The 27,678-nt window shown below is 42.6% G+C and overlaps 2 protein-coding genes across 3 annotated transcripts; both read left to right on the top strand.

The window, feature by feature from the left end:
* Positions 1-23: 23 nt before the first annotated feature.
* LOC117644940 (cyanidin 3-O-glucoside 7-O-glucosyltransferase (acyl-glucose)-like) lies at positions 24-9,992 on the top strand. 2 transcript variants are annotated; one of them, XM_034384732.1, is made up of 10 exons: positions 24-211; positions 1,166-1,293; positions 5,305-5,442; positions 5,655-5,780; positions 6,135-6,315; positions 7,287-7,478; positions 8,042-8,136; positions 8,229-8,387; positions 9,047-9,153; positions 9,733-9,991. In XM_034384732.1, the coding sequence occupies exons 1-10, from the start codon at positions 55-57 to the stop codon at positions 9,953-9,955; spliced, it is 1,506 nt and encodes a 501-aa protein (XP_034240623.1). In that variant the 5' UTR covers positions 24-54; the 3' UTR covers positions 9,956-9,991. The 2 variants fall into 2 exon arrangements, with proteins under 2 accessions (XP_034240623.1, XP_034240624.1); XM_034384733.1 differs by lacking the exon at positions 8,229-8,387 and having other exon boundaries at positions 9,733-9,992.
* A 1,127-nt stretch (positions 9,993-11,119) lies between these two features.
* On the top strand, positions 11,120-27,047 carry LOC117644986. The gene is made up of 4 exons (XM_034384854.1): positions 11,120-11,183; positions 12,501-12,662; positions 13,420-13,596; positions 26,858-27,047. The coding sequence occupies exons 2-4, from the start codon at positions 12,627-12,629 to the stop codon at positions 27,023-27,025; spliced, it is 381 nt and encodes a 126-aa protein (XP_034240745.1). The 5' UTR covers positions 11,120-11,183; positions 12,501-12,626; the 3' UTR covers positions 27,026-27,047.
* The last annotated feature ends 631 nt before the right edge of the window (positions 27,048-27,678 follow it).

The raw sequence follows: 27,678 nt of genomic DNA, 5'->3' as shown, positions 1-27,678 counted from the left end.
GTGAATACCCCCTCGACAGCGGCAGCGTCCGCCAACGCTCAAGCCATTTTCGCCATGAATTCGGCCGTGCTGGTCGTCGCGCTGCTGTGGCTCGGCGCCGCCCGCGCCGGCTTGGTGCTCTCCGACGACGAGAAGTACAAGTTACCGCCCAACTTCCTGTTTGGAGCGGGCACCAGTGCCGTGCAGACGGAGGGCGCCTGGGACAAAGACGGTGGGTACGGTTCAGACAACACTGCATAGTGGGCCAGAAGACCGGTGGAGGCGGCCAAAACTCTTGATGCGTTTTGAGCTCTTGAGTCGCGAAATGGGACTCGCACCGAACGAGTGACCCCACCAATGGATTGTTCTCCGAACGAGGAATCCGATCGGTGGGTCGGGTCACATGTTCGGTTCAAGTCCTGTTTAGCGGCTATACAGCTCTAAACGCGTCTTGAGTTTTAGCCGCCTCCACCGGTCTTCTTTCTGGTCCACTGTGCACCGAGCGCACTCTGAAATTTTTGCAGACCAAGGCCTTTTAAAGAAACGCAGCTTGTCACATCAAAGTATTTTGAGCATACAGAGGTTTCAAAGAAAATACTTCATAATTTACGAACTTTTTTTCGTATATCAAACTAAATGGTTGTGCAAGATTTTTAAATGTGTCGTTATTCCAGTGACAGTCATTGCAGAGCCTTAACACTGTGGCAAAAAAACTACGGAAAAGTCAATTGTTTTTAACCATGATTATCTGTAGCATCTTATCAATCTTCTCCGTAGGGCTCACAGTGTTCTCCGTAGAACTTGCAGTTTTCTACGCATTCACATTGCAGACAGTTGGTAGACCAGTTCAGTGGCCACGCCTGAAAGTAGGCAAAAAGCATGGCTTGAGCCCCTCCCCTTCACTGATATTTCTAATGTGATACGTTTCATACAATTTGCAGCGATTAAAAGGCTATTGTGATTCCTTCAAATTATCTCATCTGCGGCAGAAATAAAACTATTATCGCATTAAAAATGCAATAAGTCTCTCAATAAGCAGACCGAGAAGATTGACGGAAAATGTTAGGTTGTGTGTTTGGAGAATTATCACACGTTTTTTTACCGATTTCTCCGCAACTTTTTGCCACTGTGATTAAAGATGGGCTCGCTTCTCCAGGATTGATGAAAAATATTTTTCTCTCAACAGGGAAAGGGGAAAATGTGTTCGACCACTACTATCATACGCACAATGTGCCAACAAACGAGTCTGCTGACATTGCCTGCGACTTCTACGGACGTTACAAGGAGGACATCGCCTTAGCCTCAAAAGTTGGGGTGAGCGGCACGTTTGTGAAATTTGCTCGAAAGTGGAGGGTTCCAAGGCAGGTTGAAGAGAAAACTCATTTTCTTTGAGGCGCACTGTTAAAACGAAAATTGTCATGTGACTGACGGTGTTGACACGGTAGTGCTATGTTCCTGACATGAGCCATCAGAATGTGACGAACGCACTGTTATTGGCGAGTGATAGCGAGCCCATGCCGTGTTTGGGGGTACCAAAAAGTGACTGGTCGTGCGTCTGTCTGTCTGTCTGTCTGTAACTCACTCACGTTTCTCAGCAACTACCGCACAAATAGTTTCAAAATTTAGCACCGGAAGGCTCCTACATCTCCCCCAGGGGGAGTTTATCTTATATTCACGATTACTATTGTTTGAAATATTCAAAACATCTTTTTGAATTAGGTTCTTAGCGTGGTTAGGTTGGCAGTGGTTGGCGGCTCGTAGCAATTTTTCATACTTGCGGCCGCGACTCTCAAATACGGGACTTGGCAAAACATTGGCAAATAAAACAAACTAAAGAGCAGAAGGGCTTAGAAGTGAGTACGGTCATAGTTTTTCGATATTTTAGAATGATTGAAACCCCTCCGGAGTGTCAACTCAGTGAAACACGGAAAATGAAAGTGACAATTATTACGCGTTTCGTCCGTCCGTCCACCCCCTCCCCTCCCCCGCTACAGGGGAAATGTTTTAGTCAGTGCACTGTGTTTGATAATTGCAAGAATGATTTGGTCTTTTTAACCTTTGTGAGTGTATTTCCATTTATATTCTCAGACACTATATTTTTTAGTTGTTTGCTTTGCTCAATAACAGTTAGAAAATATATTAATACATTCTATGAGTACAAACCAGATGCTAATCTTGCCAAAATAAATAGTCTTTGCTGACTCTTGGCACTGATTCTGGGAAAAGGCTTCATTGCAATTCTGTGAGTTTACTATAGTACTAACCTTAAAGAAAACCATATGATGAGTGAGTGTAGCGCATTCAAGGTTTGACATTGACATCAGATTCAATGAGACGATTCACTGACTTGGTCATATGATTTCATGAGACGATTCTTTTAACTTAATCATACATTGTCTGCGACAACTGGTAATTTGTGTTGGTCATGGTTTGAGTTGGCTTTTTTTTTACATTCACGCAGAATGTTAGGTAAATACTTTTGCTAAACTGTTTCAAAGATTAAATAACACACCATGACTATCATTATGAATAAGATAAACTTGCATTTAGCAATAAGTGGCCTCGACATTGGATTCTATGAAACGATTCATTGGATCTGACAGAAGGTCATCTCCGCAAAGTAGTTTAAATCAGCCTGCCTGTAAATATGTTTCTTTTTAATTAATGCAGATAAATCAATATAGTTTAATCCACTAGTTTAAACTAAAAGGGAGAAAGGCTTTTTAGGTATTACTAATAACATTGCGTATTCTGAGTTCAGTAACAAGGAGATATCGAATGGTAATTGAATTATTTGTGAATCGTATTAAGCAAGTCAATGTTGGCTGTTAAATGTTACTCGACTGAGTAACAGGGTCAGGGTTCATGGCATGACACCATGAACAGGAAACGCTCTTAAAAAACCTAACAACTGAAGACCCATACTTTCAACTAGAATTACATACATGATTTAGGACCAAAATTTCCTCGGTGTTTCATTGCTTCCTGCAGTATTTGGTGTGCTGATCACAAAAATGACTTCCAATTTCATCCCCGACCTTTACTTTTCCAAATATTTACCAATTTTGGACCAAAATTTTTACATCGAGTTTTACATAGTTTCCTGCAGTTTTTGGTGTGCTGATCACGAAAATGACTTCCAATTTCATCTCAGACCTTTACTTTTCCAATTATTGACCAATTTCGGACCAAAATTTTCGCATCGAGTTTTACATAGTTTCCTGCAGTTTTTGGTATGCCGATCACGAAAATGACTTCCAATTTCATCTCAGACCTTTACTTTTCCAAATATTTACCAATTTCGGACCAAAATTTTTACATCGTGTTTTACATAGTTTCCTGCAGTTTTTTGGGGTGCTGATCACGAAAATGACTTCCAATTTCATCTCAGACCTTTACTTTTCCAATTATTGACCAATTTCGGACCAAAATTTTCGCATCGAGTTTTACATAGTTTCCTGCAGTTTTTGGTATGCCGATCACGAAAATGACTTCCAATTTCATCTCAGACCTTTACTTTTCCAAATATTTACCAATTTCGGACCAAAATTTTCGCATCGAGTTTTACATAGTTTCCTGCAGTTTTTGGTGTGCTGATCACGAAAATGACTTCCAATTTCATCGCAGACCTTTACTTTCCCCAAAAATTTAAACCCAAATTTTTGACCAAACTTTTAAAATTGAGTTTCACATTGACCCTGTATTGGCCTTACTTTGCATATATTCTTCACCATCTTCTACAAGAATACGGACGCATCGCTCGCCTACTACGCGCCCAAACAAAACGGCGCGTACCCCTAGTTTAACTAATGTGACGTCATATTTGTGAGAACGTGAACACTGTCCCGTTCGTTTTACGTCAAAGTCTCGTATGAATGTCGATCCACGTTCAAACGGATGTGACATCCTGATGAAGTGGCCGTGTCACGTTCCAACGAATGTGACGTCATTCAAACGAACATGGCAGTATGACGTCACTTTCGTTGGACATCATAGTGCGTTTGTCACTTATGTGATGGCCCGTATACGTCAATCGAGGTAAATGAAACGTTGGAGACGTCATAACGGCTCACTCCTAATCCGAAGGAGTATTGTCATAACGACTCCACTCCTTATCCGAAGGAGTATTTTGACGATACAATTGTTTCTTGCCAACTATAAGAGCGAACAAAAAAGGAAATCATCCGTTCGATAAGCAAATCACCAATGCTTTGAAGTATCGTCAACATTCGGCAAGAAACTTGGAATTGGTCATAGTTTATAGCCGAACTTTGGTGATTCGTCCAAGTATTTTCAATTTTGTCGACGATACTTGTGTTTATCGCCTCTTAAAAGGCAAGATTTGATGGCGATACGCAATTGTCTTAGAATTTAGAGTGCTGCCACAAGCAGACACTGAAAATTGAATGGCGAGACCGATGGCCGAAAGTTGGTGAGACGAAAAAGTCTCGCCATTCTGTGGCGAGGAACAAAAGTCGCACCATTCTTTTGGCGAGGAACAAAAGTCTCACCATTTTTTGGCGAGAAACAAATGTCTCACCAAAATATGGCAATAATTGACTTGGATATATTTCCCGGTATCCAATAGAGTGGGGTTGCAATTATTGCCATATTTTGGCGAGACATTTGTTTCTCGTCAAAAATTGGTCAGACTTTTGTTTCTCGCCAAAAAAAATGGTGAGACTTTTTATTTCTCGCCAAAAATAATGGTAAGACTTTTGTTTCTCGCCAAAAATAATGGTGAGACTTTTGCTTCTCGCCATAGAATGGCAAGACTTTGTTTCTTTCCCCCCAGGATGGAATGAATTCCGTCCTTTGACTTTTCAGTAGAGAAGCAAAGGAGAGTCTACATTATTACCACATTAACATGCGATTCCCATGGCTCAAACGCGATAAATTCGAGCATTTTGAGCAAGAGATGATCATGACTGATTCGTGGGGTGGCGGTCAGTGCAACTCAAACACGCAACATGCATCGCCAAAAAAGGGCATTTATATACAGAACTAAGCGGGAAGGCTTTTCTTTTCTGTGTGTGATCTTGTGTAACGAGAGTTCTTTTTGCTATCGCTTAATGTACGAGTAAGGTTTTGATGCAAACAACACCTGTAATGACAGTTGGTTTGATATTCTTCTGAGAAGCATTTATTGCCTCAGCTCTCTTGAAAGATCGTGCTTCTAGCTTGGGAGCATTCGAAGAAGCGATAACCTGCCGTATTGAATAAGGAACGAATTGTTTTCAACAAAAGAGGAATAAATAATGCTGAATTGCACTTTTCGTCTTTCCATTACAAGTAATTGACTCGTTTCCCGCCTTTCTTTTCCAGTTCAACGTTTTTCGGTTATCCTTTTCGTGGGCGAGGTTCTTCCCCGATGGCGATATGAGTCGGCCTGTCAATGCACTGGGAGTGCAACACTACCACAACGTACTAGATGAGCTTCGGAAACACAACATCGAGCCACTGGTTAGTCTTCCTCGATGCCGCAGTGGGCCAGAAGACCGTCGCAGGCGGCTGGAATTCCAGACGCGTTTCGAGTCCCAGAGTCGCTTAAGCGTTAATTAACGCGGGACTCGGACCGAACATGTCACCCCACCGATGGACTCCTCACGGGTCGCCCAGAAAAAGAAAAAACCCTTTGTATTTTTCTTTATTTTACATGAAGTTTTGTCTCCTAGGTGACGATATTTCACTTCGAATACCCTCAAGCTCTGGAGGATGCGTTCGGTGGCTGGGCGAGCGAGAAGATGGTTGACGTGTATGTAGAATATGCGGAGTTTCTTTTCAAGGAGTACGGCAGCAAGGTGAGTGAGCTGTTGAAATGTATGTTCTGAGTTGAAAAAAAAGGTCTAGGTTTATGGCTTATGGAAAGCATTGTACACGGGAAAAACGGAACCTGGTTTTCCCAGGAAGCCAATGGTGAAGGCATAGGCGATTTCCAGGGAGTTCCTGGTAAAACCAGGAACCGTTTTTATCGTGCTGAAGAATTGCTTCTAAGAAAGACTTTGCCCCGCGATACGATAGCAACTCTTCGTAGAGTTTACAATGCCTTCCTTTTCTTAGTATTTCTAAACGATGCTTCTTAGACTTTTCTGTGTTGGGGCACTGGGTTAAGTCGGGCGCCTCTAACGCCTCCCATTCATTTTTTTTTGACGCAGGTGAAATATTGGACGAGCATCAACGAGGGTGCCCTTTACTGCTCCCTGCTGGCCGATTTCATAATACCTCCCAAGACAATGAACACGGCAGAACAGCAGAACGCGTGTCTGAAGAACACCATTATAGCTCACGCTAAGGCCCACAAGATATACCACGAGAAATATAAGGCAAAGTTCAACGGTAAAGTATTAGGGTGTTCCTAGAAGTTTTATAAAAACGCTAGTGACTAGTTTCCTTGTTGCCCGCTACGCTTGCGCATCGTTGAAAAGAGCCTCTTTAGTAAACCCTTGCCACGGGATTTGGAAACGAGCGTCCAATGTAAATGCACAGTACATGTATTACGAAGAAATTTTCCATATTACGAAGAAAAGGGTGAACCAAACCAACGTTGCTTTAATTCACGTCATAGCGGTTTTTCTCTTTAACTCACAATGAAAATCCTGAAAATATTCGTTCTGCGGAGACATTTCACAATGCATAATGCTTGCGCCACTGTAACTTAGCTCATATCTCATCGGAAGAGATAAAGGGTGTGGCAGTTTGAACGACGAAACAAATTTGAGCTCAAATCTCATCTTAAGACCACTGAAAATGGAACGGTGAGACTTATGACCCTTGACGGGGTGACACTAAAATGAATAACCCAAGAAGGGTCATACTTAAATCTATGACCGAAAAGGGGCCATAGTTCGATGAACGACCAAAAAAGGGTCATAATTTTTTGTGTCACTGATAATACTTGATGGTCCAATCTAAACAAGGGCCATTTTCGCTAATGTCTGACCTATTTTCTGTCATACTTTGGAGTATCACTCTTTCACCGTCATCCATTTGTGTATAACCTTTCATCGGTTAAACTTTTTTTTATCGCAAAACATTTGTCAGATGTCTCGCCCCGCACAGTGGGCCAGAAACCGGCGGAGGCGGCCAAAATTCTAGACGCGTTTTAAGCTCCAGAGTCACTAAACGGGACTTGAACCGAACGTGTGACCGTACCAATGGATTGCTCTTCGAATGAGGAGTCCATTGGTGGGGTCACACGTTCGGTTCGAGTCCTGTTTAGCGATTCTGGAGCTCAAAACGCGTCTAGGGTTTGGGCCCACAGAGCAGAGCTGAGATTTTGACGGTACGGTTCACGCGTTGCGCCACAGGCCTGGTGGGCTACGGCGCGGGGCCACCCTTCTCTCGCGGGGCCACTCCCGAGGACGACGCGTACGCCGCGTATTCCAACGTCAACATCGGCATCGGCCTCAGCGTCGACCCTCTGGTTTTCGGCGACTACCCAGAGGCGGTGCGCGCTTCCAAAAAGCCCTTCACCGATGAGGAGAAAGAACTTATCAAAGGTATCATCGCACGCTGTTAAAACGTTTTACACTGAAAAGGAAAATTGACGCACTTCCAGATATTTATCCGACCAGACTTGGTACCCGGGCCCCTCTCGGTGCTTGTACAGAAAGGGGTACGGATCAAGCAAGTGTGGTCAAACATTTACCTGGAGAGTCCCTCGATTCTTTTTCTTCAGTGTAGTCAAATGATCCAGGAAGCGGAAGAAGGGGATAAGTCGAGTTGAAACCGTGCACTTTTGCAAAGCCTAAACCTTGCAGGTGGGAGAACTGTCATCTAAAAATAGATGCAAGAGGATGGGACTTGTCTCGCCACACTTATTTTTGGACCAAATTTTCACTCATGTTTACTTGATGGACTGAGAGGAGGTCGCTGAATCAACTCGACTTAACCCCTTCTTCCGCTTCCTGGATCAAATACTGTTCGCACTCTAAATTTGTAGGGCCTTCTTGAAAAATATTTTTCGTGTCCACCTTTTCGACTCTTTGGTTTGTTGCATCAACTTTGATATCCATAATGAAAACAACTTGCGTACTTACTTCTAAAATTGGCTGAATTCCAGGCAGGATCGATTACGTGGGCATTAACATGTTTGGCGGTCGGATCGAAAGTACATCTGGCGATATAGACAACGGTGACGACAACTTCGGCAGTACTGTAAGCGTTACTTTTCATACTTGGACGACTACACAAAAATCAGTTTTCGCCGTTAAGCCGTCTTCCATGAAAAGCAAAAACTTCTTTTACAGCATAGCCCTTGGGTACTTCGCGAAATGCCACTTTGGATCAAGAACAGATACGAGAAAGACGGCCGGAAACTGCCTGTTTTTATTACAGAGAATGGCATCGATTTAGCAGCAAGCTCGTCTCCAATAGCCGACTGGGACATTCGGGCCGTCTTCGTCAGTGTAAGTACTCTGTAGAAATGTCACCACTTTCTGCTTTCTATGTTCTTTACTCGTGTTTGAACAAAGAAGCAGAGGAATCAATGGTACATAGGGTTTCGAATGTCCGTGGTTCTTGTTTAACTCAGTAGTTTCTTTGAAGATGCAGATGTCCTGGCGTGATGCAGATAGTTCAGGGAAGGGACGCAAGGACGATTTTTTTTTTTCGTGGAGCGAATTAACCACAATCACTGAAATCGAAAGTGTAGTGAAATTACCACATTTGGCTGTGGTGAGACCAAAAGTGTGGTTACCGCATTCTACCACACGTACAAATGTGGTAAGAAGTACACTCCGTCAAATAAGTGGTGTACAATCTTATGATTTAGCCGTTACCTCTGCGTGGTCAAGACCACCCTTTTATGAGGTATGGAGGACTGACCACATATTTGCTGTGGTATTCACCATGAATTTCATGTGGTGCTTTTTCGACCACTGATTTTGAAGGGGTATTGACCGCATTTCCACGTGTGGTAAATTTGGGTAACCACAGTTTTGCGCTTACCACACATTATCTGAAGGCTGTACCACACTTCGAAGGACAGTGATGAAACCGCGCACTGATTTTCGCGAAAGGGACAAAAAAAAATTGTCATGAACGAATTGTCTTCCTGATGTTTCAGAATTATCTGCGAGAATTAATTGCTGGGATAAATGAAAACGGCACGAACGTGATCGGTTACACGCTGTGGAGCTTCATCGACACATTGGAGTTTCGCGATGGCTACAGGTAAGTGCGGCGGCGCCAACCGTAACTTATGTATACTGAACTACCTCAAAGTGCAAGCAATAAATGGGCAATGTTTTGGGTTGATACACAAACCAGATACATTCTCGGCCTTTTACTGACTGTTTCTCATTAGCAGACGCATTTCTGTAAGCGACCATAACACTTAGCAGTTTTTCTTAAAAACTATTCAAAATTTCTTTGTCTTTTACTTTGAAAACGGTACCATCAGAGCAGTAATTAGAAATCGGTAAGTTATTGCGAGAAAAATAATGAATACTGTTAGGGTTGCTTAGAAATGCGTCTGCTTATGAGAAATAGTCAGTAAAAGGCCGAGAGTGTATCGAGTAGTGGCAAGAGTACTTCACTTAAAATTAAACCTACCATATTTCCTGATTTTCCCTTATTTTTTCTCGATGTGTGTCATGATGTTATCTGTTTCTCTTCAGAATATGAAGTGAGGGATTCATTTGAAATTCAAAGTTGAAAATATTCTCTTTAGCTAGCGCTCAGTTAAGGTGCTCGGTCTTGCTGCAAGCCACTGACTTTACCGTGTTCTCACCCCAAATCATTTTTCTACAGCAAAACTGGCTTGGTGCACGTGGACTTCACGAGTCCTACACTGGACCGCACCTTGAAAGACTCCTGGACTTTCTTCAAGAGGGTTGCGAAGACTCGTGTGGTACCGCTGGTCGAGGTCGGCTCGCAACCATTCCCAGACGACGACGCTCACTCCAGCTCCACCCGCTTTAGGAGCCCAGCAGTTTGGGCCATGCCTGCTCTCTTACTGTCACTGTGGATCTAATTAATTAAAAAGCAAAAATTTCACGAATTTGATTTTGAAGCAAGCAAGGCCCGTCCCGCAGTAGGCTAGAAGGCCGGGCCTAAGTTGCCGATGTGTATCGCTACTTTTCCTGTTATTCAAAAACACATTCAAGGGAATGTTGTCAATGTACGATGACTGAGCTCAGCAAGCGACATTCAATCCTATCTAGCCACGAAATGTGTCGTGTCGAGTATCTTGTTTTCGGCGGATCTGTCTCGTAGTTTCCATCACGGCTTTGCTATCCCACATCGCCGAATGGGACTCAGGATAGCAAGAGCTCTTTACAATGCATCGCCATGTTCAGGGTGAGTTCTGTAGCTAACGGACATAACAGCGTACCTACTATAGGATTCCCTATGAACATACGTTGTTATGCCCGATAGTTGTCTTTGGAATCCTTCGACATTTATGGACAGTGCCAGTTCTGCACGCTGCATTTCTAATGATCGTTTGAATTTACGACGATTTGTCGTCAAATTACTATAGTGTGGTGTCGTCATCGTGAAGCAGAGGTGAAATTTTCACCTTTTAAAGCGACCGAGGGGGTGAATCACTCGGCGTTCTGGTGTCCACATGAGTACATGAGTGCCGGAGAGTACACCTTAGAAAACTTATAAATTTCGCATTTTTAAACGTTTAAAGGCTTAATTTAGTGTTTCAGACAATACGCAACACCGAATCTTACTTCAAACGAGATATTTTTTCTAAATTTAAACTTGTGAGTACACTGAGTGAGTACAGGCTAATTTGTACGCATGAGCACACCAGTGATTAACCCCTCGAAAGCGACCCACGAAATGCAGGTGTCAACGCAGACTGTGAGGTTTGCGGGCGTTGTGCACAAGGGTACATACATAGTGCATGGATGGATATGCAGTACTCCTTGGCTTGCACCTAAAAGTTCGTTTTTTTTTTTGGGGGGGGGGGGGCTTGTTTTAGAAATGTCCACAGTTTTTCGATAGGACGGCTCCGTCATGTTCCCAACGGACGTTTTAGGTGTGTCCTTGGCTCACTGTCTAGACACATCAAAATTTAGTTTCTTACCATTCAGTGACGTTTTTAGCAGTGCCAAACCGTCAAGATTATTAATAAAAAAAAATTGTAATTCCAAGCAAACTTGCTGCAGCATTGGTGCATCGTCGCTTGGGCAGGCGCACTGCTGCTGACCTTCGATCACACTCAGAGCAGATACATCAACTCGTTTGCTGTACGTACAAGTGTCATTAAATAACGACTTTTTTCTCTTTTTTTTTTTTTAGAAATGTACACTTACCCTCCACGAGCATCCGGTGCGTCGAGATTTTATAACTTGTGCAAAACTACCCTCTCATTACTGGAGCGTGACATCACGTTGAGACAAATGTATCAAAATGACACGTTCCTTTGAGCATTGTGTCACTTTCGATTGGATGTGAAGCTGCCATAAAGTATAGCTGAATCGCATTAAAACGAATGGGACACAATGCTCAAAGGAACTTGACATTTTGCCACATTCACAGTAAGACTCGGTCCTGGGTTTCATTTGCATCTAGCATAAGAGAAACCAGGACGGTTCTGGGAAAACCAGGGCCGAGTCTTACCGTGTTCATTTCTACGTGATGTAACGTAAACATGGAATGAGGGTGTATGCAAGAATTTGAACTTACAGGAGAAGTAACCACAGAATTTACGGACTTGATGAGTTTTGAACTTCCTGTTCGAACCTCAACAAAAAGATTGGTATGAATACTTCCAGACAACCGGCACGGCAGGCACCATGCCCAAGTATGCGAACTTTTTACAGCAATTTCAAAAATTTACATCAAAGACGTAAGAGGCGAAGAACATGAAAAGGGTCTGCAAAATTACAGTGTGTCACAAAATAAAAGCGCCCACAAAACAAACCTGTATCTTTTCGGACGAAACTGTTGGAAAAGTGAACTTTTAAGCAAGTGTGCCGTTAAAATGATTTTTGGAGGTTAAAAAATCTTCCGCAAAGGTTCAGTTTGCAGTCGTGACATATCGTGCATACGTGAAAAATCGTTTTGAACGCTACAGGATGTGAAAGGCCACGCATCAGTGCACAATTTAAGCGTGCCCATTGCGTGCCCGTTCCAGCACGCAAGCACAGCGCAAGCCCCCTCGCGTAGAGCGCAAACAAAAAGTCAGTCTCCGTGTGTCCCACATGGTCATTACCTTGCAACTCTATGAAGTCGTCCCTTCTATCACCCGGGTCTATCACCCAGTGTTAGCACAACCAGTTCTTTTGAAATGTATTCGCGCAACTCATTTAAGATGAAATCAAATCAATGTAACTATTTTTGAATAAAAATTGTTTCATTTTTTAAGTAAAAAAGTAAAAAAAAACACAGGTGCTATGATGCTTAGACGCTGGTCGCCAGTCTCATCAGTTTAGATGCCAAAAAGTGCCATTCTTTGAAAAAGCTACGAGAACATAAAGACATAAAGGCCGTTGTACAGACCACCATTTCTCTACATGAGAACAAAGGAAGGCCAAACAAAAACTTCGAGTTTCGTTTTTCAGGGCCCGTACATTGCCTACCTGCACACGTACACTTCGTGCCCATGTGATGGCTCGGCACTGATCCACTTGCGTGCCACGCATTTTAAGCCCACGAGACCTTTTGATCTGCAGGTCATCACATCTAATATGACGTTCAGAAGGAATATCGAGGACGACTTCTGGGTACGAACAATTGCGAGAGTTCAATGTTAGCACACTCTGCAAAAGCAGTTCTACGCACATCGCACACCGAATGTATGCCTGCACTGCAAATCGGATGGAAAGACTTCGCGCCAAAATATGGCGAGATATTTAAGTCTCAGACCTGAAAGTCTCGCCAGAATTTGGTCAGACAAAAAAGTCTCGCCACAAAACGGTCCGACACAGAAGTCTTACCACAAAATGGCGAGACTTTTGTGTCTGGCCACGGCCTAAAAGCCGTAACCGTCCGGCGCAGATTTTTGTGTCTGACCGTTTTGTGGCAAGACTTTCTTGACTGACCTAATTTTAGCGAGACTTTTGGATCGGGCCTAAAATTGGCGAGACTTTTAAGTCATGTCTCGCCTTTGGGTTTAAATCCGTCAAGTTAAAAATCCAGAGAACGAAATTCCCTGCACGGAAGGGTCCCGGCCCGGACATGATTAGCAACAAGTTTTCCATGTCATTTTCCCTAGCGCAATCGGCCTGACGCACAGTGGGCGAGAAGATCGGTAGAGGCGATCACAATTCCTGACGCATTTTGAGCTCCAGAGTTGCTGAATGGGACTCAGACCGAAGGTGTGAGCCCACTAATGGATTGCTCCCCGAACGAGAGATCCATAAGTGGAGTCACACGCTCGGTTCAAGTCCTGTTTAGCGACTCTGGAGCTCAAAACGCGTTTGGAGTTATGATCGCCCCCACCAGTCTTCTGGCACACTGTGTGACGATTCACCATGCTAGTTATACGTGGACTTGGCCCTTCGAAACAACAACGAGTGGAAAGAGAACGCCTTCATGATCAAGTTCCCCAACGTCGGATGCACTGCATTACGTGACCAAGCCCCAAGCGTCTTCGGCATCATAGCTAAAAGTACCGGGGCGCCGACGGACAAGAAAGAACGCTGTTTCATTCCGAAGGTAGGAAACAAGCGGCCATTCCATGCTAAATCTACAATGTGTTCACACTACATTACTATGTATTTTTAGGGGCACGCGTTGTAACAAACCTTGCAAAGTGTTTTAGGCCTTACAAAGAAAAGCAGTTTGTTACAACAAAGTATTTTGAGCATACATAAGCTTACAATAAGAAAATACTTCGTAACTTACGTACTATTTCTTCGCATAAAAAGGTAAATTAGTTTGTATTATGTGTCCTCACACTGCAAGAAAAAACCACAACAAAAGTAGTTTGAATTAGTGGCGACTTTTTTTTTATCACGAATCTATTGTACTTTCAAAGTACGACAATTGTTGTACAAAGTACAATGCTACCGGCATGACGAGTGCTGGGCAGTCCAGGCTCGTTGTGGTTTGTACAATTCTCGTTGTACTGTATACAATACAGTATTCTAGTCGTCGCCGATCGAAGAACAAGAAGAAGAACAAAGCCGGAACCGGCGCCGGCTACATAACCTCCCAGACTTCGATGAGTGGACTAGTTACTGAGTTTTCTGTGCTGTGGCGTATCTCCTTGAAAAGCACTTTCGTTTGTTCCAAACACTTTTTGACACCAGGAAATTTAAATATTCGTCGACATTTCTCGCTGGAACCGGGCTTGATACCTACTCCGTTTCTTCCCAGCTTCCGGTTTTGTTCTTCTTTTTGTTCTTCGATCGGCGACGACTACAGGGTGAGTTTTTCCGATGTGTCTATAATTTCTAGGAAGCTTAGGCACCCCTAGCGAATAATTTTTCGCCAGTGAACTAGTGGGCGCAAACGTCTAGTTACTGAGATAATAAGTGTTTTGTAATTTAACCTCGCGCCCACGAGGTAGGCTCCCGCCGCCACTGAGGGTGGCGGGACCTCACGAGTGGGTGTCATGGGACTCGCAGTACCCGAGGGACTGCCACTGACCCTGATGGAGCAGGGGAGAAATGGGGATAGTCCGAAGCGGTCTTTTAGGATCCGTAGCTGTCCTTAGAAAATCCCCGAGTGTGTTTTTCGATGTTTCCGAGTTTGAAATCAAAAAGGTAGCGCTCCGACCACTGTACAATGAATCCTACGCCCATTTCACATCTACTCTGACATTCATCCCTGGGGATGTCCCTAGGAATCGAGAAATTACCGATCCTTGCTCAGTCCATTACGGTCTTTTAGGATTAATACCAAAAGGAATCCTGAGGGAAAGTCCATTGGGAGTCCCTTTCATTAGGGAGTCTTTAAATTCGACATAGGGATAATCCAACCGACTATCCCTTTTACTCTATATGGGGAAATCCTAGGGGATAAATGTTTTAAACTCCTAAAGGATATTGAGAAGACTCCCCAGAGGAGAACTAAGAAAGTTGTCCTAATGGAAACTCGAGGACTTTTTTTTTGTCCCTGCGGACAAATCTTTAAGGATTTATGAAAATCCTTTATTATAAAAGATAACCTGGAGTTATTATTCTTGTCCCTGCGGACTTATCTGTAAGCATGTTTTGAAATCCAAAAGAACATTGAAAGGACTCCACTCGGATTTCGGTGGAAAATCCTTAACACTAGAAGCGCCGGGTTTTCGGATAACCGTAAAGCGCCGAGCGGGCCAATTTGACCCAAGGGCATTTTCGTCGTACATGTCAACTCTTGAACCGTCATTTCGACTCAAAGGGAACCTAAAACGGACTTGTAGACCCTTAGCAAGTCAACACTGTAAATCCAAAGGCAATACTTTTAGCACCTTTTTTGGTAATACAATTGAGTATTGCCAATAAACGGGATTACGGAAAAGTATTGCCTTCAAAACGGCAATACACAAAAGTATCACCAAAATTTGGCGATACTTTGGAGTATTGCCACGATTTGGCAATAAACGTCGAACAAATCAAGGGCACAAGTCCTTGGTTTCATGCAGCAGTTTTGGCATTACCCAAAAGTATCGCCAAATTTTGGCGATACTTCCGTGTATCGCCGTTCTGAAGGCATTACTTTTCCGTAAGGCCGTTTACTGGCGATACTCAATTGTATCGCCAAAAAGTGTACTTTAGTATCGCCTTTGCATTTGCAGTGAAAGGATAAAATTTGGTGCACAGGGGTCCCAGGGGACGAGGTAGGCAACCCGCAAACCATGATTTGCTGTTCTTAGCGTTTCCTACTGTGCCTCGTTGCAGAAACGTTTTTGATGATAATAGATGGCATAATTGTAATCGTCTTATGATCGAGATAGTGACCTTTAATCAAATTACTGAACCGGAGACCATTAAGACCTGGCCAAACCTTCAAAGCATAGCTCTGCAAGGCATGCCTGGAAACCAGGATTCATAGCAACGGAGAAGCTCATAGTAAGGAGGATTGAGTGCTCGATTGAGTGCTAAAAAGGCTGGAATGTAAGAGACATGTGTAAACACCCTCGGGTACTCAATAAACTCGCCACAACCAGCAAGGCGCGTAGTAGGTTCTAATTTGCGTCCGTTCGTCAACTAGCATTCCGTGATCTGTCCTAACCAGTTTTGCTCCTGCTGTATCCCTGAGATGCATTTCCGTGTCGTCCATCGTCCTGACCGGCTTGTACCGACATCTACGGAATTAGCCGAACTAGTTAAAATGTACGGAGGCAAGTGAATTACCTTGAAATACTAGACACGAGAGCAACAAAGTGGACCTCGGCATTTTATTTATCTCTTTACGCATGAGTAAGTGATGGAGTCCTTTGTCCCAAGGATTCGGGCTGAGCGTGCTATGAGTGCCACTGAAGGTAGACTAGCGGCTCAGTGTTCGAGAGACACCCTAGGGCGTTAAGGAGTCAATCGGGTTTCCCAAAATGCCTAAGACATTGGCAGTTTACGTCAAAGGAAGCTGCACGATGTCTCCAGCCAGAAAATGTATTGCGGGTTGCCTACTTCGTTATAAACGCCGACCTAACGCATTCCTAATATGAGGTAAGTTATTTTAAGTGGTGAAGAGTCAGTTCATAGCTCGTTTCGTTGTGTAGAAACGCGAAAATTTGGTCAAAATGCCGTGTGGGTCAATCTGGCCCGCTTGGCGCTTTACGGTAAAAGTCAATTTATCTCGGTCAAATATGGTCCGAGAACGTCCAGATTTCGAATTTAGACGCATTTCACCATTCTAGGAAAAGTCAGAAATTAGGGAGCTGCCACTTTCATTTTGAAAAGTCGAAATTACAGTTCAAAACTGAAAATGGGTCAAATTGGCCCGTTCGGCGCTTCTAGTGTTAAAGATAATCGGAGGAATTATCCATCTTGTCCCGTCCCTACGAACTTATCTGTAAGGATGTTTTACAATCCAAAAGGACATGATAGGAAATCCATTTGGATTTTTAGTACAGGGATTTTTAGTGCAGGATTGTTTAAGGACTTAAATCCTTTTTGTCCCTGGGGAATCTGCAAGGATTTATTCAAGGGCATTGAAACTCTTCTTGGATTTAAGTTGACGAATCCTAAAAGATAACCACAGGATTTATCCCTTTTTGTCCCTGAGGACTTATCTATAAGGATTTTTTAAAATCCAGAAGGACTCTGATAGGAATCCCCTTGGACTTTAGTACAGAATCCTGTAAAGTTGTCCAAGGCGGAACACATAAGGATTTTTTTTTGTCCATGCGGACAAATCTGGAAATATTTGTTACAAATCCACAAGGATATTGGTGACGAGCAGATGGGTAGATAAAAAGAATCCAGGCATATGTAACCATTTATTCAGATTTGGAACGAAGAAATTGCACAAACTAGTGACCTGAGATTCAGATTTATGCATTTGGAAAAGTTGTCATGCATAATATCCGTCACAAATTTTTTTATTATTCATCTCAGACAATGCATTGTTGGAGAATTTGAATAAAAGACTTGCTCATAATAAATTAAAAGGCGCTCTATGTTAATGAATATTTGCTTACAATTATCATAAATTTCTCTGAGCCTTTATTTACACTTCTGTGGTTGTGTACCATGTATATCACAGGTTTTCCATACTTCCATAATCTAACAACTTCTTTTATCACATCAATCTTACAACTGAGTAGTTAATAATATTGTACTGAATTGAATCCTTACTTACGCATAATTTTATCATGACACATTGATCAAGTTGCTCATGAGACTGCAGTTAAAATAAAATACAAACTTTGAACTGAGCTAGTTCAGGGTCTGGAGTTAACAAAGCAATTGGAATTATAAGAGATCAGTAACAAAGCAGTTTTCAATCAATTTCACAGCAGTTAGGAACACACGTTGCATAGATCACATTTCCAACTCTCATTTTAACAGCTGGGCATCGAACTTGGTCTAGATATAGAAAATGTAATAGATCAGCATTTACATCCTGTAATAATGACAAATGAGTTGATACTGGAACAACTTGTCTGACATCATGTTCTACTACAAAAGCACCGCATTGTTCTTGTCCATCATTGTCCAAGAAGGAGAAAATTGTCCGTAAAGTGCAGAAAGTATCTTGCGTAGAATAGATGAAGGTGTCATCAGATTTAATAGCGGGAGACTGTGAAGCACTTGACCAGTATCTTGTCGTCATTTTCATGAAGCTTCTGTGTTCAGTAATCTGCTGACAATCAATTTGCTCTCTTGCAAGCACTTCAGCCTCTTCATCAGTGGTAGCTCTGTCGATACCACGCCCCACAAGGTACAAGTGACGCCCAACCTCTCGTTTCTCTTGAATCTGATACGGGTTCAAAATTTCTTCAATCCTCAATCTTACCTCTTCTGACAACCTTTCATCATACTGAGCAGAGTTCACTGCAGTATTAAGAACTACACGAGTTACAATTTGCATAACTGCACCTTGGGGCGATGTGACTTTGTCAATTACTTTCCTATTCAGTGACTCAAAGTTGTAAGTAGTGTATGCAAATGGATTTCCTAGACTTCTGACACTTTGACCCTTGTGCCTTGTAGTGACGTGAAAATTATATTTTATTCTGTGAACCCCGAAGGTCAATTCAAATCTTCTTGCAGTGAAGTCTAGTCGTTCCTCTGCAGTGTTTATGTCACCCGGTTCAATAGCATCCTGTGACAAGAGGTAACAGCCGTTTGACAAAGACGCCAAAATATCCAGGTACTCCGGCTTAATGAGCCCCGTAAGACAAGGAATGGCATAGAAAAGCAGCCAATTTCTCCATTCAGTGCCTTTCCAGCTATGTCTCTTCTTTATTGAACGTGGTTTTCTAGAGATGCGGCCAGGTGTTTTGAATGTGAGCAGCCGACTATCAATGATACGAAGGAGTCTGGCTTTTGACATGTTCTCATCGACTCGTGCTGCCCGAGTGGTCAGCAAAAGTTCTGTCACATCAGCTGCACTGCCTTCATGATCTTGGTGTAAATCATCTTCGGCTTGCCCTTCTCTTAAATTCAAATATGGGGTGAGGAGCATCAAAATAGATGCACCCTTGTGACCTTCAAATGATTCTATGTCATCATTCTCCTCCACATGGATCATGGCATCAATCATACCCTGGTGGGTCCGATTATGAAATGGTGGAATATCATTGACATGGACGCAGGGATATCTCTGGCTCCCTCCCTGACGTACACCCATGTTGGTGCAGTAAGTGCATCCATAGGCACTATCCCATTTTGACATTCTTAAAATGGCATACCTGACAGGGGAATCAACATTAAAACCTAAAGGGAAAAATCTACTGGTGACTTGGTTTTCTCCGTCTGGTCTCCAGGCGATTCCTCTGGTGGCAAGACGCCGTGCTTGGCGTACAAATGGTCTCAAAAAGGACTGAGGATTAGGTTCACAATGGTCAACATACACAGCCACTGGAAAATGAAATTTTTGCCTTATTTCTTGAGGGAGTTCATTGATGCGTATGTATAATGGCACAACTTTCAAAGTACCATGCTTCATGGGAGTGCAAGCATCAAAGTTGAAGATGTAGGAGAAATTATGTGGGTCTGACAATGGCCCACCATTGTTCTTCATCCTGATATACACTTCCCCATCATATATGTCCTCTATGGCCGTAGGACTGACTTTTTGTCTTTGCTGGGGGTTTTGGAGCTTCTCCCAAATTCCAGGCATGGACAGGAAATGCTTCAACTGCGTTGGCAAGTCAAGAGTAACAAAGAACCTTGCTCTTTCAACTGGAACCTCATATCCACACCTACATCTAGCAACACCAATGATTCGGTCTTTCCTATTGATGTACTGGCCACAATTTCTCCTACCACAGTACACATGCAACTGTATACCCCGTTTATTCAGGAGAATATCAGACCACAATTTTGATTTAGACTCAGGAAAGACGCCTGGTCCAAATAGCATATTTAGATTTTTAAACTGATCAATAATATTTTCAAAAGTTGTTCTGTGCCTAACGGCACATGCCAATTGTAAACAAATGACTTCTCCCTTAGTAAGATTTTGATTGAGGCGTAAATTGACATTGAGTCGGTTATTGGTAAAAGAAGCCACTTCGGGTACGTTGTCTTGGTTCTCCCCATCAGATTCTTCAGATGAACTTTCATCACTTGGATCATCACGGTTATCTGGATCATCTGGATCATCGGGATCAGAGTCTTCGGGGTCATGAGGGTCAGGTTCTTCCGGGTCATCAGGGTCAGGTTCTTCGGGGTCACCATGGTTTTGAGGGCCATCTTCAGGCTCCTCATCCAAATAATGAGCTGCTTCCAGGCATTCCAAGTCAGAAGAAAAGTTGTCACAGCTTCTGCTTTCCGAGTCACTGGATGGAAAGTATTCAGAGCCAGAGCTAGCTTTGTCACTTGTAGAAATACCAGATGAGTCCTGTCCAAGGAAGGCAACAAGCATGAATACACTTACAAAGGTAAAAGGATGACAAGCATGCTTAAGACAGAACTATTAAAGATGGGATCATAAGGATTTCTTTCATTATTGTGTAGAGTTAGTTTTATTTTGAAGTAAATTTGTACCCTGCAATTAAGTTATAACTCTGAGTGCTCCAATGCAAATTTTATTACATTCACTGCTAAAATTGCTCACCTCATCACTAGAATCCTCTTCAACTGACACATGAAACTCATCAGCTGAAGATTCCTCTAAAGAATTGGACAAAGTCTGAAAGAAATAGAAGGAATCATAATTATTCAAAAAACAGAAGACACAGAAAAGTCACAGTAACAGAACAAAAAATTTCTCGTGCAAAGAGAATTCTGTGGAAAAACATTAATGTTCTCATTTGCCAAGGCACGTATTTTACAAGAATTCAAGATATGGAAATGTTGACAATGATTTGTTCTGGTAAAACATGGAGGTATTGATGTAAAAAATAAATGAAATACAATGCTTTAATACGGTAACACACCTTCAACCTTGTGTTGCTTGTGCCAAGTGCACTATGCAGACTGGAGGTATCACTGTTTCGAGAAGGAGATCTTTCATTCGGAGAGGACGAATTGGAGGGTGAATGTTCTGAATCACTGCCAGTTGACTGTGTGCTAAACTCCTGAAAGACCGAAGAAAATGTTACATAAATAATGTGCACAAGGGTGAAGTGACAAACAATCACTTGAGCAGTAATTAAAAGGTGATGCCTTACGTACCTCCAACCTAGTTTTGTCTGGGCTTTGTTCAATGTTCATTCTGATTGCATCATGGTTTAGACTGGTGTTAGAAGATGAACTGGAGGGCTCTGAAGCACAGTGCTTGGCAGTAGACTGTGTACTAAGCTCCTGAAAGACCGAAGAAAATGTTACATAAATAATGTGCACAAGGGTGAAGTGACAAACAATCACTTGAGCAGTAATTAAAAGGTGATGCCCAGGCTCATGTTTGACAGAGCCGTTCGTTGAGCGTCCAACCCCTAAGACCCCCTAAACCCTTACGTACCTCCAACCTAGTTTTGTCTGGGCTTTGTTCAACGTCCATATCGATGGCATCATGGTTTGCAGTATGGTGAGAAGATGAACTGGAGGGCTCTGAAGCATAGTGCTTGTCAGTGGACTGTGTGCTAAGCTCCTGAAAGACCGAAGGATGTTAAATGTAAAGGGTGAATAAAGCTGAAGCCAGGAGTAACCAAAGTGGTGTTTTTCTAGTCCTCTGTCGTAAGATCTTAAGTTTGCTTCTCATTTCTTCTAACCTCTGATTCAGACGAACTTTCCAAAACACCTTTCTTCTTTTTCCTCCACTTAGTAGTGCGGCTTTTACCGGTGTACCGCCTTTTCGTACGAGCCGGCTTTTCATCTAAAAAGATAAGGGTTGCACATTAGTGTTCCAACTCTAAAACTAATCGACTATGTCGACGGCTCATAGCATGCAGAATTGATACGAACCCTTGGAAGACACATCACTTTCCATTTCATCGGACATCAATTAAATATTGGCCCACTGGCCTGTTTGCTTGCGACCGAAAATGTAAATAACTAGCTCCCAAGCAAGCGAAGCAGAAGCAACAGCTAATCCAGCGCCCGCTTACGGGGAACGTTCTGGAACTTTTCAATGGCGCTAAGTTGAAATAGTTATTTCAACTTTGCAAGTTACCGTTGGTGTACCAACAATTTTAAAATGTTCATTAATAATTCATAAAATTTATTATTAGGTTTGAACTCATTCACACTTAAATTCAATTCAAATTCAATTATTTTTCAAGCGTAGCAAAAGACAGTTGTGCATGACAGTTGAAGGTCGGCACGCCGTGAACCGCTAATGTAGTTCAAATTCAACGGTCAGAACGACGAAGTTGCGTGCGCTAGGATTGTACCGTAGGGATTTGGAGGAAGGATCACAAGATTTTGTCGAGGATTTAAAGTAAGACAGAAAATGTGGGCATTAGCGTTGGACTTGTCGTCCAGTGAGCTGAAGGTAGTCGACTCAGCGCTCCTCTATAAGATTAAAGAGGGAAACCGGTGCGTCGCCCTCAAGCCAACTGCCTCAAAGAAGATAAGCCGCCACGAGGAATTTGGATTTGTGGATGGTGACAAGCTGAAAAAACACATAATTCTCGCTTTGAGTGGTACGTAAATATAAGGTCTCAAGCCAATACCATTTCTGACATAACCTAGTCTAGTGACTAACTTTGCTGTCTTTGTGCTGCCCCTCAGAAAATTTCGATGAACTGCTTGAGCTATTGAAACAGAAGAAAAGAACTGCGCCTCCTGTGAGGCTGTCCATTTCGCCAACAGAGGAGCCATTGGAATTGTATTCTTTCCCGGAAAAAGATAAATCTTCTAAGCGAGCTGAAAGGGACTCAAAGGTAGATATCGCATATCGCCTCTATGTTGCTGCTAGTTTTGGTTTGTTTCAGTGGTTGTAATAACTCCTGATGTTTTTTAGCAGTCGGAGGTCAAAGGCATAAAGTCTGCGAAGTCCAGGGACGGCAAGCAAATTTTAAAGAAATTTAAGGATTTGCGTGAGGAATCAACCAGCATGCTACCAAGTGAAAACAAGGTCAGAAATAGTTAAATATTAAGCAGAGACAGAACGGATACATTGCGTTCAGGTGACTTTGACACTAAATGTCAATATGACATCATTTTGATTTTGAAATCAAGTCAAGCTAGTGGTTCATACTAAAGTCATTTTGACAAACATGAATTAGACTTTTTGAAATAAATGAACATTGATGGGACCATTACACGACCATTGAGAGTGGACCGACTGGAATTGAGTTCTCCTTCCAAATATCGATTGTGAAACTATGCATTTACCTAACACCTTAGAAAATAGATGTCTGAACCCCAACACCTTGTTCTGTTGAGAGACTGTTTGTCATTTCAGTTTTGCTTCTCCAAATTTATTTTTATTTCATTTTATTCTCTCAACTATTTTTTGTGTAGAGTTATGAAAATTATTTTCAGCCTTTCACTCTTTGTTTGTTGATGGCCATAAATAACCAGTGAATTTTTTGTCTTAGGGCACTTCCTCAAAGAAGAATAAACGGCAGCAGGTGAAGGACCTGAAGGGAAAACATCTTAAAGACCAAGAAGAGGAGGCCCTGCACGAAGAGGAAAAACTGGCCAGAGAGAAAGAATTACTCGAGAAGGAAAAACATGACAAAGAACAAGAAGAGAAGGCCTTGCGTGAAGAGGAAAAACTGGCCAGAGAGAAAGAATTACTGGAGAAGGAAAAACATGACAAAAAACAAGAAGAGAAGGCCTTGCGTGAAGAGGAAAAACTGGCCAGAGAGAAAGAATTACTGGAGAAGGAAAAACATGACAAAGAACAAGAAGAGAAGGCCTTGCGTGAAGAGGAAAAACTGGCCAGAGAAAAAGAATTACTGGAGAAGGAAAAACATGACAAAGAACAAGAAGAGAAGGCCTTGCGTGAAGAGGAAAAACTGGCCAGAGAAAAAGAATTACTGGAGAAGGAAAAGCATGACAAAGAACAAGAAGAGAAGGCCTTGCGTGAAGAGGAAAGACTGGCCAGAGAAAAAGAATTACTGGAGAAGGAAAAGCATGACAAAGAACAAGAAGAGATGGCCTTGCGTGAAGAAGAGAAACTGACTAAGGAAAGAGAATTGCTGGAGAAGAAAAAACATGACAAACGAGAAGGGAGTGAGTATCCCAAATCAGAAAGCGGAGATTCTAGCGAATCAGAAGGAGAGGGCAAGAAGCCCCAGAAAAAAAGGAAGAGAAAGCATTCTTCCAGACATAAGGTATTGTACTTTATTGAGAGTAGACATGCTTAACTTTAAATTTATCGATTTCTCTTCTTTAAGCCCTGTTTGTAACTGTTGCAGGATTCATGTCGTAACAAGGCACACTTAAAGTTGGAGAAGGAGGTAGACACTTTGAAAAGAGAGCTCTCAAAATGTCGCCTCACAATTAGCGAACAAGAAGCAACTATTTCAGAGTTGAAGGCCAAACCCGTTGACCAGGATCTAGTGCAGCAGCTGAAATGTAAGTTCCTGCTCAGTCTTTTAAGTTTCACTTCTTACTTTTCTGTCTTGAGGATATTATTTCATTTAAATGATGCATATGCTCCAGCAATTTTCTTTTACTTAGCATGTATTTAGCTACAGGCAAGTCTTGGCCTCTAATTAGTCTCTGTGCATGATTCTAAATTTTCCACATGTTATCAATATGTGGGACAGGTTCTCAGTTTTACTACCATCATAACTCCTTGTACAATCTTTGCATGTCTTGTCTTGATTTCTGGTGCAAATTCTTCATACCAGCCCTTTCTTGCATGTTGCTAGCATTGATTTCTACTTCTGGTGCTGCTTCAAGCAGCAGTGTGGTGGTACGGTCCAAAAAGTCAAAGCTGGGGGAGCTACCCTCCAACCTTGTAGATGATGAACAGGTTGCTGTCACGAAGGTGATGTGTCACAGTGTTAGATAAAATTATTATAAAGTTTGGTAAGATTGGTTATTAATTGACTAATTTTCTCTGCAGGTGAAGGTGGGGCCCTCCAAATACGTCTCAAAGGCCATGATTTCTGAAATCGAGACAAATGTGGCCTATTTCACCGGAAGGGTTGAGTCGCTTGTGTCCCTATTTTATGGGCCAAATGCACATCTATACTCTGTCAAGAAAAAGAGTAAATACTGTGTGGAGGATGAAGAAATTACCTCCATGGAAAGTATGTATAATGTGCTTTATCCAATCAAACTTGAGTTAATATCGGCCCCACTTTCATTATCATTTTTTATTCATTTCTAGAAATTCTGCTTGCTATGAAGTGGAAACGCACCTGCGACATTGATGAGCAAAAGATACGGACCCGAATTATCAAGTATTTGTCGGAGCTTCGAACTAAGGAGGAACAAAAAAAGCTAAAAGGGAAGAAGGAAGCTACCACCAAGAGGAAGCGCCAACACTCGCTGTCAGAGGAAGAAGATAGGTCAAAGAAGCATCGCCCATCTCCATCACAAAAGAGCAGTGATTCCTCCGATTCCAGTTCAGACAGTGATTCAGGTTCATCCACCTCTAGCAGTACCTCAGATGATGACGATAGTGGCCAATGAGTGCATTTGACATTATTTTTTACTCTATATTTTGTTGAAATTCTAATCATTGGCTGGTGCCCTAAACTGTGATTTTAATTGATTTTATTTTTTATTGTTTGTCTATTCTCAAGACGCTATGTTGTATTCATTACATGTGATTGTTGTTTATAATAATGTGGACCATTGATACTATTGCCGGTAGCAGTGAAAAATATGTTACTTCTTTTATTGTTTTCGACAAATCTTTTTGTCATAAATCTGATGTTTACATGACTAGACACCTTGGAGTCATCATTATAATACATATTTCAAATACCTGTTTTGCCCCTTTTCATTAGCATTACAGACTTTAAGTGTTATTTGCTTTGTTGTATCATGAATAAATACTTTTCTCTGAATACTGAAATTCATGCATATTTTGTTTGAGTTTGTACCTGTGTATAGCCCTATGAGAAATAATGCATCTGTACGAGACGAGGGGATACGTAGCGGACCGGCGAGGGACAATTCCTAAGGAACTCCCTAGATATCCACTAGGATCTGTAAAGATATATCTGCGGACCAGCGAGGGATTTCTAAGGAACTCTGTAAATATCCACTAGGATCTAAAAAGATATCTGCGGACCAGTGAGGGATATTCCGAAGGAACTCCCAAGATATCCACTAGGATGTAAAAACATCTTACTTTATCCTCTAGACAGACTTCGGACAATCCACGGGGATATCCCTAGGTTGTCCTAGAGATATCTACTTTGAAACAATTCAGGACAAATCCTCCAGATATCCATCAAAACTCCCCATATCTCCCCGAAGGATAAATAAATCCCCATTTCTCCCCTGCTCCATCAGGGTGACTTCACGGAGAAACCGTGGAGTCCTGCCACCCTCGCGAAGACAGCCGCGAGATCCACTGTTACGCAGGCCACCACGACAGCCACTGGAGACCCTCGGCAACCCCTCTGAAATGACAATTGAAAGCTGCGCCGCACCCCTGCGACCTTCGAAACACCCCCGCTAAACCCACGACTTCCTCTCATGAGGTCTTGTGCCCTCAGTGACATCAGGTGGCTATCTGGCAGGTGCGAATGCCCATTTCTAAATATCAATTATATCCGCACCTACACGTTTGCGCCCACTAGTTCATTGGTGAAAAAAGATCCTCTCGGGCTGCCCAAGCTAACTCCAAATTATTGACACATTGAAAAAACTCACCCTGTAGAATGCTCTATCTGTTGGACAGTTATTGTACAGTTTTTGTTGTACTTTTGTTCACACTTTTTCTTGCAGTGCAAAATACTTGGAAAGATTTTACGCGTTCTGGAATGTGAGTGACCTCGTGATTGTGCTCATCCTTTCAGGGCCAGTACGATGTCAACGGCCCGGTGAACTGGACCTTTCCCAACTTCCCCATCATGCCGTACGGCCGCTACCGTCTGCACCTCCGAACTCTGGGAGATCCCTACAAGGATCCCATCGTGAGATACTGCGCGATCCTCGACTGTGAAATCATCCCGAGGCCGGGCTAGACATTTACCGCCCGCACACGCACAGTGGGCAAGGAGACCGGTGGAGGCGGCCAAAACTCAAGACGCGTTTTGAGCTCCAGAGTCGCTAACTGGGCCTCGAACCGAACGTGTGACCCCACCAATGGATTCCTCGTTCGGAGAGCAATCCATTGGTGGGTTCACACCCTCGGTTCGAGTCCTTTTTAGCGACTCTGGAGCTCAAAACACGTCTAGAGTTTTGGCCGCCTCCACTGGTCTTGTGGCCCACTGTGGCCCGCCCAGGCTCCCTGCCAAACTGTACTAAAATATCGTTTGATTGAGGCATATTTTATCGGAAAATGACCCTGTAACATTAAAAGCGTTCTAAGAAGTTTTAGGGAAGATTCGCAGTTTGGGCCATGCCTGCTCTTCTACTGTCACTGTGTATCTAATAAATTAAAAAGCAAAATTTCCCGAATTTGATTTCAAAGCAAGCAAAGCCCGTCCTGCAGTAGCCTAGGAAGGCTGGTGCGGTCAAAATCCCAGACGTTTTTGAGAACACTGTGCGTGATCTTCGTAGAGACGGCAGCTTAGCCATCACGAGCCCTCATAACTAACCCTAAGCAGTCAAGAGTAACTCAAAGAATCATGCTTTTTGATATTCCTACACTGTAACTCAGAATAAAATAAAATGG

This window comes from Thrips palmi, unplaced genomic scaffold, assembly GCF_012932325.1.
Source record: "Thrips palmi isolate BJ-2018 unplaced genomic scaffold, TpBJ-2018v1 HiC_scaffold_18, whole genome shotgun sequence".
NCBI classification, from domain to species: domain Eukaryota; kingdom Metazoa; phylum Arthropoda; class Insecta; order Thysanoptera; family Thripidae; genus Thrips; species Thrips palmi.
The sequence above is the reverse complement of the archived record's forward strand: the minus strand, read 5'-3'. Positions and strand labels throughout refer to the sequence as shown.

What these genes read in the sequence shown, in the direction of transcription:
- LOC117644940 (XM_034384732.1), top strand. Translation starts at nt 55, where the DNA reads ATGAATTCGGCCGTGCTGGTCGTCGCGCTGCTGTGGCTCGGCGCCGCC. An exon ending in CCTTAGCCTCAAAAGTTGGG is followed by an intron (nt 1,294 to 5,304) that starts GTGAGCGGCACG and finishes TTTCTTTTCCAG; the next exon opens with TTCAACGTTTTTCGGTTATC. An exon ending in TTCGGGCCGTCTTCGTCAGT is followed by an intron (nt 8,388 to 9,046) that starts GTAAGTACTCTG and finishes CTGATGTTTCAG; the next exon opens with AATTATCTGCGAGAATTAAT.
- LOC117644986 (XM_034384854.1), top strand. Translation starts at nt 12,627, where the DNA reads ATGACGTTCAGAAGGAATATCGAGGACGACTTCTGG. An exon ending in ATATCGAGGACGACTTCTGG is followed by an intron (nt 12,663 to 13,419) that starts GTACGAACAATT and finishes TCACCATGCTAG; the next exon opens with TTATACGTGGACTTGGCCCT. An exon ending in AACGCTGTTTCATTCCGAAG is followed by an intron (nt 13,597 to 26,857) that starts GTAGGAAACAAG and finishes TCATCCTTTCAG; the next exon opens with GGCCAGTACGATGTCAACGG.